The sequence below is a fragment of the Girardinichthys multiradiatus genome, chromosome 13 (assembly GCF_021462225.1).
Source record: "Girardinichthys multiradiatus isolate DD_20200921_A chromosome 13, DD_fGirMul_XY1, whole genome shotgun sequence".
Taxonomy (NCBI): Eukaryota; Metazoa; Chordata; class Actinopteri; order Cyprinodontiformes; family Goodeidae; genus Girardinichthys; species Girardinichthys multiradiatus.
In genome coordinates, this window is record NC_061806.1 from 33,656,774 (window position 1) to 33,668,481 (window position 11,708).

Here is an 11,708-nt window from a genome sequence, read left to right on the forward strand (position 1 = left end):
TCCTGTTTCTGAATGTATCTTTATATCTTAACAACATAAATATATTTTTATCTTTTATATTAGATGTATTCCCCTGACCAGTATTACTACTTGCAGATAAACAGCTTACTTACAAGAGTCCAATAATTTTACAACTAGACACTTTGCTTACTTGTTGCTCTAAATGCATCTTTAATGATAATGGAGTCTAAAAAGTGTTTGGTAAACATTGAGCATTTTTAACTTTAAGATAGGACCACTGTCACACTATAACGTATCAGTAATGGAGTACACAAATACAATATAATATAATAACATATAATATAAGGGGTGCACCGATTGATCAGCCGGCCGATCGAGCAGCCCAGATTTCCTTGATTTTGTGAGATTGGTGATCGGCCAACACTTACATGTGAAACCGATCTTATCCACCGATTTTATCTACTTGTCTAACTTATTGTCCAAGTGTTGTTTCTTTTGAAAATGTGAAAAATGAAAGACTAAAGGAACTGGAACGCTCTAAGCTTTTCAGTTATATTTCAAACCACTACCGTATGTGTAGTTAAAACATGTTTGTATTGTTTCATGTGTATTGTTCAGTGTTTTTGAATAAAGATTGGAAATTTGAAGGTGTATTGTGATCTTATAACACCTGATAGTGTAAGTTATAACAGAAAAAAAAATTTAATCGGCCAAAATCGGAATTTGCAGGTCAGGCTTTTTATAGATGGGTAGACCGGCCAGAAAACTGCAATTGGTGCACCCCAATATTATATAAGATAATCAGTCATTTTCTACCGCTTATTCCATAGTGGGTCGCAGGGGAGCTGGTGCTTATCTCCAGCAATCTATGGGCGAGAGGCGGGGTACACCCTGGACAGGTCACCAGTCTGTCACAGGGCAACACACAAAAAACCATGCACACTCATTCATACGCCTAAGGGCAATTTAGAGTGACCAATTAACCTAACAGGCATGTCGTTGGACTGTGGGAGGAAGCCGGAGTACCCGGTGAGAACCCACGCATGCATGGGGAGAACATGCAAACTCCCTGCAGAAAAAGCCCCGGCCGGGAATTGAACCCAGGACCTTCTAGCTGTAAGGCAACATTGCTACCAACTGCACCACAGTGCAGCCAAATATAATATAATATAATATAATATAATATGATATAATTCATGCAGCAGAATTACTTTCTGAGCTGTTTTTGCATCTTTCAAATTTTCATCTACATACAAACTTAAATTAGAAACATGAGGACTTATGTACTATTGTCTGTCATAAATATTAGTATCCCACAAATAAACACAAGAAATTAAGATAAAACTTTGGCCATCTTTTTTTTCTTTTCTCAAACGTGCGACATACCTGACTCAGAGGAGATCCCAGAACTTAGACCTGCAAATAAAGACATATATTAGTAAATCTTTGTACATTTAAACAGCGCAGTAATCCGAAAAACTACTAGTATGCCTTACAGTTGTACTTTCAACAGAGTAGTAAGGTAATTGACAAATTCATAGCAAAGAAATAAACTACTTACTTGGATTAGAGGATTTGTTTTTAGAGGAATCTAATAACACAGAAAAATGTGTTAAACTATTTGTAATTAGTTTCCATAATTAGTAAAAAATGTAGGTTTAATATTTGTAAAGCAGAAAAAATCTGACATAAAAGAATAAAAAGGCAATGTTATGACATATAGAAAAAAACTAAAATGACTGAATAACCAGTTTTATCATTCATTGCATGTTAATGTTTACTTTCTGAATTTTATGGATGCCCACTCTAATGGTTGGCAGAAACAAAGGGATGACTGTGAAATCAGAGCAAAGAAAAAACAAATACTCCATATACGAAGAAATTTGATTGAATTAACTATTATGTTTCTTGATCCATATTTAAACCTAAGTAAATACTCGGATCAGGTCCTCACTTGATCAACTACATGTAATTTTATATTGTTGTGTGTTGTCTGGAGATCATCGTTAGTAACCAAACCGAATACTAGTGATAATGGTAAAGCCTACTTCTATAGGCCCATATAAATGTTGGGAGAGATAAAACAGTACCAATATATAAAACAATATATATTATACAGATTTTTTATAACTTATTTAATCAATTATCAACAAACACTTTATGACCCCAACTAACTCCGGAGGTTCTGATCAGGGGCCTGCTCACCACGCTACAAGCTCTAGCTCGGCGCTTATGGTTGTTACCCATATAGTTTAAGGCCAACTTATCATTTAAATAAATCCATTTAAAAAATCCAAATCAAAATATCTCTGAATGGCACACGTGGAAAAGATCTAAAGGGTCCCAGAGTTTTCCTTGTCAAAAGACAGAAAATAAATGAAAAGCTTAATTTCTTAATAAACATTAGTGTGTACTGATGCGCACAACTTTTTGCATTTGACATTTTATATTCACTTCTATATGTTTTATTTCTAGATCATGCCTTGCAATAATTTTAAAAAGTGTAAAAATATTTACCAGTGTAGAGAGATGAATTTGATTCTCCTAAAAGATACAGAGAATATGTTTATGTACAGGACAAGAAAATATGTATACAACTTATGTTCTTGCCTATATGGTTTATTTATTGAGTGATACATCCTTTGCCAAGCAGGATTATCTTTTTAGATGTGCTCTATGTAGCATAGAGGTCACATATTTACAGAACCACCACCTTTCACCTCTAGAATCCTCTCCACAAATACATGTTAGATAAATATTGTAATTTTCTACTATTAAGATGTCTACATAAGTCTCTAAAAGTCTCCAACTGGTCAGAAATAATGTAGCAGCCACTGAGATAAAAACTAAACAAATATATTTTTTCCACAAAACTGATGTGGTTTCAATGGAGTTTAGAACAAATTAAACGGAAATTAGATTTGAATGGGATTTAAAAAGGTAAAAAAAAATTAAAACTTACCAAGGAGGGGCTTCTCCATATCAGGTGCATTTGCGCCAGGTACTGGTTTATCTACACAAAGATTCAAGCACAGACAATAAATATACAGTAATCTCTGCTGTTTCTTTCTGAATATACCTTTATATCTTGAAGAAGAAAATGTGGCCATCTTTTTATTTTTGTCAAACTTCTTACAAGGTGCTGTTTTTATTTGGAACATACTGACAAACATTTTCACTTTAATAATTCTAATATGGGAAGTTCCAACACAACTTACTTCTAGCCTTTCAATTTCCCACAGCCATTTTTCTCCAATTGTTTTTAATACATTAACATCAGAACTGTACAAGAGATCAATTCATTCAATACTTTTAAGAAAAGGTGACATATTTGCCTTTTCTACCTCATCTAACTATGAGCTTCTTTTTCTAGCATGACCCTCTATGAACAATCAAGTAATTATCGATCCTGCAATGAACTCTGTTAGAATAATCAGTTACACCAAACAGAAATTAGTTTTAGCACTCAAAACTAATCAGAGCAGGGCCAAAGAAAAGTTTTAAAACGATTTTACTAAAATAGTCACTGTTCATGGAAACCCTGTGTTATATGAGACAGTTATTTACATTAAACTACATGAACATCTGAGGTTTACACTTTAGTTTACAATAAAAAGCAGATACTTTTTTTTTCAAAGTTTAGAAAATCAGTGGGTGCGACTTACCTGACTCAGAGGAGGTCACAGAACTTAGACCTACAAAGACAGACATGTATTAGTAAATCTTTGTACATTTAAACAGCACAGTAATCAGAAAAAAATGTATTGGTATGCCTGACACTTGTACTTTCAACAAACTAGTAAGGTGCTTGACAAATTCATAGCAAAGAAATAAACTACTTACTTGAATTAGAGGATTTATTGTCAGGGCAATCTATTAATACAAACAAAAAGTAATATTTAAAAGATTTAACAATAACCTTTTTGTAATTCTTTTCTATTAATAGTAGAAAATGTAGGTTTAATATTTTTAAAGCAGAGGGAATTTGGCAAAAAAGAATAAAAAAGCAATGTTATGATATGTGGCAACACCTTGCAGAAACATTTTTTACTAAAATGACCGATTAATCAATTTTATCATAATCTTAATACAGATCAAAATATCTATCATTTGAATTTTAGCAAAGTTGTGAATCCTAATCAAAGACATTTAATAAAAAACACAACTTGGAATGAAAAACATAAGTTTTGTTAGAAGACTATAGACCCTTTGCATGTTAATGTTCACTTTCTAAATGTCATGCATGCTCACTCCAATGGTTGGCAGAAATCAGGAGTTGACTGTGAAATCAGAGCAGAAAATAAGAAATATTGCCTGCCGAAAGCAATTAGATTAAATTAACTTTTTCTTGTTTCTTGATCCATATTTAAACCTGAGTAAGTGCTGGGATCAGGTCCTCAGCACGTGGACAAGACCTGCGATTGAACTGAGAATGTCCCTGACAAGCACAAATGGATTTCTCATCAGAGTTTGCTGCAGCTGAAAGGGTCGGTAAGCTGGTCTGAAAGATATTGAGATCAGCAGTTCCCATAGATGGGGTCATGAACTAACAGGTGTGTTTTCTGGACACCATCGTCTCGTTACCCCGTATAGTTTAAGGCTAACTCATTATTTAGACAAAAACCTTAAACATCAACAAATGAAAATATCTCTGAATGGCACACGTTTAAATGATCGGAACCTTCCTTGTCAAAGAAAAGAAATGAAAAACTTAATAACTTTTTGGCATTTTGACGTTTTACATTAACTTCTCAGAGTTTTATCACCACATCACTCTGCATTTGATCTACAACCTCAGTAAACTTTAGTCTACATAAAAAAAGTAAAAGAAAAAACCACTTTGCCATGGAATGATAGACTGATGAACCATTCAATATGACCTTCAATACTTCATAAAAGCCATGAATAATAAGAATGACATCTGTAACTTGTAATGAATTTAATGAAGTTTAAAATACATTTTTATTTTTATAACGAAAAGACTATATAGCTAGTGGGTGAACTGGTGTAAATGTGACTTTCAGGATCATTTAGAGCTGCAACTAACATGTCGACTATTATTATGATTAATTGATTAAAAATCCGATAGCAAAAGGTGCTTAATAGGAGATTTTTTACAGAATTTGAACCGGTTAAACTAAAACTAAAAATTCTGGATAGAGCATATTTACAGACAAAGATGGTTTTTCATCTTGAATGCAAAAGGTATATATATTTTTGCACAATTCTGGCCTAATTACAGCTCTTAGTGTGTTGTTCTTTCAACAAATGGCATGTTTTAGAGTCTGTATACTCCAGTTAACGATTAGTCGGATAAACAATTAGTTGACGTTATTTCAATTATTGATAAATTATGATTAATCCAAGTAATTGTTTCAGTCCTAGTACAATTTAACAATACTATTTCAAAATTGTTTTCATAAAGAATGTTCATCAGATATCTTACCCTAATGGATGCATATGAAACATCTAGTTAGGAAACAAAAGGTATATAAAGAGGTATCTTTATTTCCTGTAGCTAGAGTAAAAACAAATCTTACCGAGTTGTTTTGTCTTCAGTTTGAGGACAAGAAGTGTCACAGCAACGGCCACAAATACAACCCCGACAATAACACCACCAATTAGGGCTGCATTTCCCTCATTTTCGAAAGGAGCGTGATCTAAAACAAAGACAAAAATTCACATTATTTTTATTTCAGTTTCAGTACATCATATGATTTTATAAGTAACTATTTAAATTTTACACTTATATGAAGTATCTGTCTTTTTTAGAGATTTATTATATCATCGTTTCTTTCTCTGACATTTAAATGTCTCAGATCACCAAATAAATCTTTACATCAAAGATAACCACAATAAACACAAAATGCAGTTTTCTTTTGTTAATTCGTGAACTAAAAGGGAGGCTCAAGGCAAAAACCACTATTAACCAATAGAAACAAAAAGGTTTCTCTCACATCTCCCAAAAAACATCCAGATGATCCCAAAGACCTTTGGGAAAATATCCTTTTCCAAAGGTTGTAATTTTTATAATGGTAGTTTTAATTTGACAAAAGCGTCATGCAAATTCATGTTCTAACCTATTTAACATATCTGTAGTTGTGGTTATAATCAATTTAATCAAACCTCGTTTTTAGTTGGAAAAATATATTTTATACCTTCAACACTGTGAGCTATCATGCAGCATGTCTTTCATTGCAAATAAGCTGAAAAAAAAGCCTCGTATCTACTGTTAATGTATTTATGTATGTGGGTTTTTTTCCCCTCATTTTTTGGTATATATACGAGCAAAACCTCTATTTCACCACAACCTATTAATACAGTGGGAATGTATTTAGTTTGTTGGGTGTGGGATGACAATTAAACATCGTCAACTAACCAACAACACTGCTTTGATTTTTAATAAAGAAACTGATATTTGAGAAGTGCAACAAAAATGTTCTCACCCCACTTCTCTTCAACATGAAGACGAGAGGCAGGATGATTGACTTCACAGGTGTAAGTGGAAACATCAGACTTCAAAATCTCTACATGGTCCTTTCTCTGGAAGGTGTTGTCATTATTTGGGCGAACATCAGTGGTCTCCACCCCGTCCTCTTTAGTCAGGACACGCCCGTTTCTTTTGATCTGCATGATGATGTCTTTTGGATAGAAGCCCGTGGCCAGACATGTCAAGATGATGTTTGTGTCAGCTTTGGCCGTACGTGTGAACAAGTGCACTTTAGGTCGAGCTTGAAAGAGAAAGAAATATGGCATTAGCAGGGAAGCAATTCAACCTTTAAACCATTTTAACTTTTCTCAATTTAACCAATATTTATAAGTGATTCATCAATGAGAATAGAAAAAAATGCTACATTTCATTGGCAAATCATTACCTTATCTTACACACCTTCAGATGTCTAGAAAAATGCTTTAATTTAATAGGAAAGATCATGCTATCATTGACATTTTAAAAATTGTATTTGTTTAACTTGGTGTAAAAGCTTTATGTAAACTGATTTTGTGTATCAAGAACTGAATGATTCTGTATCTAGAATCTTAAAGAACCTTGAGAAGTATAAAACCATTTTATATACATACAGGCACTTTTAAGCTGCTCTTGCCCAAAGTCTCTAAATTTGTTCATCCATTCCATACACTCCTTCTCCAGGTAGCCCTTGGTGTATTCCTTCAGGACCTGGACTTCATCCCACTTCCTCTTGGTTTCTTCTGCTGCCGTAGCTGCAGCAACCCAAATCTGGTGGTTGTCGTCGAAGGCCAGGAAGTCGTTTCCGTCATAATTGTACATGTCCATCCCACGGACAAACATCATCGTGCCATCATCATTAGTTTCACCCTCACAGCCGTGCATCCACTGCAGAACATGAGTATCTGCAGTGACAAAAAAAAGAGCTATTTTTTTATGCCAGTATTCATGATTGTTGCCATCTTAAACTCCTTGGATCTTACCCGTGTCATTCTGTCTCATTCGTTTCATCAATATGTCGATGTTGACCTTGAACCATTGCTGCTTGCTCTTTCTGGACTGGGTGCCTTTTTCCCAGTACTCTTTTTCAAGATGCTCTCTCATCCAGTCCTGCTTGGGAACTTTTTCTTGGTTATCACTGTCGAAGTAGTCAATCATCCGGTTGTCCAATAATCCCATGGCAGTGAACTCGTGCAACCCCGGTAGACCCACTGGCTTGGAGAAGGCCGTGTAGATGTAAGTGAGGGAGTGCTTTTCTGGAAGATATAAGAAAGAAAAATTAAGATGGGAATTCATTGTGAAATACAAATGATTAATTAGTGCGCAAGCCTTCTTAAAATTACAATATTTAGGCTCCACATTTGCCAAACCAGGCTTTGGACATTAAAAATCTGAATAAATTAGCTCAATTACACCTTATCAAAAGTTATTTTCTGATTTTTAAAATTCATCTGTCAGACACAGCTGGACACATATTAATTTGTCTTAGCATAGAAGTCTCTTTATCAACAATTTTTTTTAATCTACAAGACCTTTCGGTCTTTATTCCTCTCTTCTAAATATTTCTGCATTCACAGCAATGCAAAGTTTTAAGTAATCTCAAAATTCCGAAACAGTTCATCCACCAAATTCAAAACCTCCATTAAACTATATAACAGAATGTAAAAAAAAAAAATGCTCTAACCCAAACATCATATACAATGGAGCACTTTAAGGCTGTGTACTCGGTCCTTATCTGTAAACCCATTAAACAAGTGGCTGCCAAATTTGGAGTCAAAACCTAAACATTTTAATAAGGGGATTTCAGACGAATTCCAGGAGTCATTTTAAAATGAAAAACTATTCCTCACAACAAACTATGGCCAGAACTGTTAAATGAAATTGAAAACAGTTCTCCAAAATGAGAACGTATTGCTTCTTAGAGTTGTTTATGTTGTCATTAAATCCTTTCTTAGTTGTAGAAATTATTCTTAAATTAGCATTAGGTTGGGCTACAAGTTGCCTCACTCTCATCATGCCCAGTTAGACAATGAAGGGGATACTACAAAGATTGTGATTCTTAAGCTATAAGAAATCCCTAAATAAACTGAATCTGACTGCGCTGTTTGATAGTTAGAAATGATTTGAATGTATGTACCCAACTTAAAATGTGTGTGATTCAATTGAACTGACTTGTAAAGTGGCTTGAGGCGATGTGTGTGTTGTGAATTGGTGCTATATAAATAAAACTGATTTGAATTGAAACCCACTTTGGCAGAAAACTTCTCCCCTCTGCTGTTGCAGCTTTGAATAAACTTAAATACCCCCTCTAAGGTCATATCCTATAATACTGATTAGGGAAATTTTCAATGTGAAGACATAACTTCTGTTTTTGTCTTTGAGACACACTGTACCGACTTGTGGAAATTAGCTTCCTGGTCAGGACAATAAAAACTCAGAGACTACAATACATGAAAAACACAGGTCAGCTATCAATTACTTATCAGTGGAAGAAAAACGTTTTCTTTAAAAATCACACATTTAGAACCGAATGTACGTACGTAAAAACTATTAAACAAAAAAGAACTGTACACAGACATTAGTTTTCAACTGAGTTCTAACAACGTTCTCAAACTGGAATGATCACATTTTTAAAAAGATTTTTTGTGAGGTAAAATAAAAATGAACCCTGTTCCCAACAAAAGCCACCAAGCCAGTTCTAAACCAAAACCAAATGTCGCTCTCTTGGTTTTACCAACTATACATCATTTACAAACAGACTAACAGGAAAAGATTTAGATGATAATCTGTTTGCCTTTCAGACATAATTCAAACATTTTACCTTATTTAAATGAAACACTCTTTAGTCAGTTCACTTTATTCTAACAGCTGCATTGTTTGTCCTGCATAACCTGTTTAATCTTTGCATAATTATAATGTTCTAAATTACTCCAACTACACTGCTCAAAAAAATAAAAGGAACACTCAAATAACACATCCTAGATCTGAATGAATTAAATATTCTCATTGAATACTTTGTTCTGTACAAAGTTGAATGTGCTGACAACAAAATCACACAAAAATCATCAATGGAAATCAAATTTATGAACCAATGGAGGCCTGGATTTGGAGTCACACACAAAATTAAAGTGGAAAAACACACTACAGGCTGATCCAACTTTGATGTAATGTCCTTAAAACAAGTCAAAATGAGGCTCAGTATTGTTTGTGGCCTCCACGTGCCTGTATGACCTCCCTACAACGCCTTGGCATGCTCCTGATGAGACGGTGGATGGTCTCCTGAAGGATCTCCTCCCGGACCTGGACTAAAGCATCCACCAACTCCTGGACAGTCTGTGGTGAGCACAACCCCCATTTGTTGACGTCGGGCCCTCATACCATCCTCATGGAGTGGGTTTCTAACCGTTTGTGCAGACACATGCACATTTGTGGCCTGCTGGAGGTAATTTTGCAGAGCTCTGGCAGTGCTCCTCCAGTTCCTCCTTGCACAAAGGTGGAGGTAGCGGTCCTGCTGCTGGGTTGTTGCCCTCCTACGGCCTCCTCCACGTCTCCTGGTGTACTGGCCTGTCTCCTGGTAGCGCCTCCAGGCTCTGAACACTACGCTGACAGACACAGCTAACCTTCTTGCCACAGCTCGCATTGATGTGCCATCCTGGATGAGCTGCACTACCTGAGCCACTTGTGTGGGTTGTAGAGTCCGTCTCATGCTACCACGAGTGTGAAAGCACCACCAACATTCAAAAGTGACCAAAACATCAGCCAGAAAGCATCGGTACTGAGAAGTGGTCTGTGGTCCCCACCTGCAGAACCACTCCTTTATTGAGTGTCTTGCTAATCACCAAAGATTTCCCCCTGTTGTCTATTCCATTTGTACAACAGCCGTGAAATTGATTGTCAATCAGTGTTGCTTCCTAAGTGGACAGTTTGATTTCACAGAAGTTTGATTTACTTGGAGTTATGTTGTGTTGTTTAAGTCTTCCCTTTATTTTTTTGAGCAGTGTATATGACTCTTTCACCCCGTAGCGATTTAGGTAAAACATTTGGGAATTGTGTTTGCCTCTCAACCTTTGTTGTGTTTATCTATCTGTTCAAAAAGTACAACTCCCTATAGGTTGTCCAGGGCTGCATGGTGGTGGGATCTCAGCTTTATTCAAGCACAGAAACATAAAAGATAAAGACATGTGAGGCAGCCATGATGACTTTAATGAGGGCTGTTACTTAACACTGTCATTGTACACTGTCATTTGTTTTTTAAATGTAATTGTTAAAACGCATTTGCAGACTTGTTCAGCACTTTGGTCAATTTCAGATACTTTTAAAAGGGCTCTTTAAATAAATTTAGGACAATTTTAATAAAGTTTCTTCCATATGAGTAGAAAAAACGATAAACCTGACAGGTGTATGGCACTGTTGGAAGATTGTTGTTTTTAACTTCTCAACTTTCCAAAGGCGTTGTCTGCAAACCAAGACATTTTATTTAACTACACCACCAATCATGTCAAAGTTATCCAAGTAATGTTGCTTAGCTACATTTTGCCCCACCTTTATTCTGGTTACTTCAAACAAGCTTTATGGCTTCCTGGTACCACATTTCATGTAATGGTGAATAATATCTGCTGCATTAAGCTATTTGAAGTTCAAGTATATTTTTTTACTCTTGTACATGATGAACCTGCCATAACCAAAACTAACCTATTTCTTAATGTTCTTCTCATACAGCAAAATAATGAGGACACTTATCACTGAATCTATCAGAATATGAGCCAATTAGAGATGAGAACTCATTAATAGTTTTTCTTTTAGGTTTTAACCTTATATAAATGGAGATTAGTTTAAATAACCATCCACTATCAGCATCCTTAACACGTTGTTTTCAACATTAACAAATGGCAAAGTTCAGGGGAATTTATTGGGTCACCTTAGATCGTCCACCGTTCTCCACACAGCAGGATTCAGGTTTATATTTTATGAACTAAATCTACATCGTTAAATCTCAACAAACATATCTTAGAAGTTTAATAGAACATTATATTCTGTTACTATGACAGATATCACAAACAGTATTGCTTTCACTTTTAAACATCAACTTTAATTTGTCAATGAAAACAATAAAAGCCCCTTTAACTTACCAGAGTTCACCATCAGTCCTGCCCCCAAAAGGACCAAAAAAGCGAGGTGCGACATTCTGAACCCAAATTAAGTTCTGCTCTTCAGGTAGAAACACTTATTCCCAGCCGTTGGAAGGTGCGCCTTTCCGTGTCTACCCTCAATGATCACTTGT

At 35.3% G+C, this 11,708-nt stretch overlaps 1 protein-coding gene across 10 annotated transcripts in view; it reads right to left on the minus strand.

Moving 5' to 3' along the window:
- Positions 1-11,693, minus strand: part of LOC124879876 (H-2 class I histocompatibility antigen, Q10 alpha chain-like) — a 41,866-nt gene extending 30,173 nt beyond the window's left edge. For 5 of the 10 annotated variants that reach the window (XM_047384694.1, XM_047384693.1, XM_047384685.1 and 2 more), the window contains exons 1-11: positions 11,557-11,693; positions 7,411-7,683; positions 7,042-7,332; positions 6,408-6,692; positions 5,502-5,621; positions 3,805-3,834; positions 3,627-3,656; positions 2,924-2,974; positions 2,479-2,505; positions 1,523-1,552; positions 1,348-1,377 (exon numbers count right to left, since the gene is read on the minus strand). In XM_047384694.1, coding sequence (XP_047240650.1) covers positions 1,348-1,377; positions 1,523-1,552; positions 2,479-2,505; positions 2,924-2,974; positions 3,627-3,656; positions 3,805-3,834; positions 5,502-5,621; positions 6,408-6,692; positions 7,042-7,332; positions 7,411-7,683; positions 11,557-11,611 — 1,222 coding nt within the window. In that variant the 5' untranslated portion in view covers positions 11,612-11,693. The remainder of the gene's footprint in view (positions 1-1,347; positions 1,378-1,522; positions 1,553-2,478; positions 2,506-2,923; positions 2,975-3,626; positions 3,657-3,804; positions 3,835-5,501; positions 5,622-6,407; positions 6,693-7,041; positions 7,333-7,410; positions 7,684-11,556) is intronic. The other 5 variants (XM_047384695.1, XM_047384688.1, XM_047384687.1 and 2 more) reach the window with 2 other exon arrangements.
- Between the last annotated feature and the right edge of the window lie 15 nt (positions 11,694-11,708).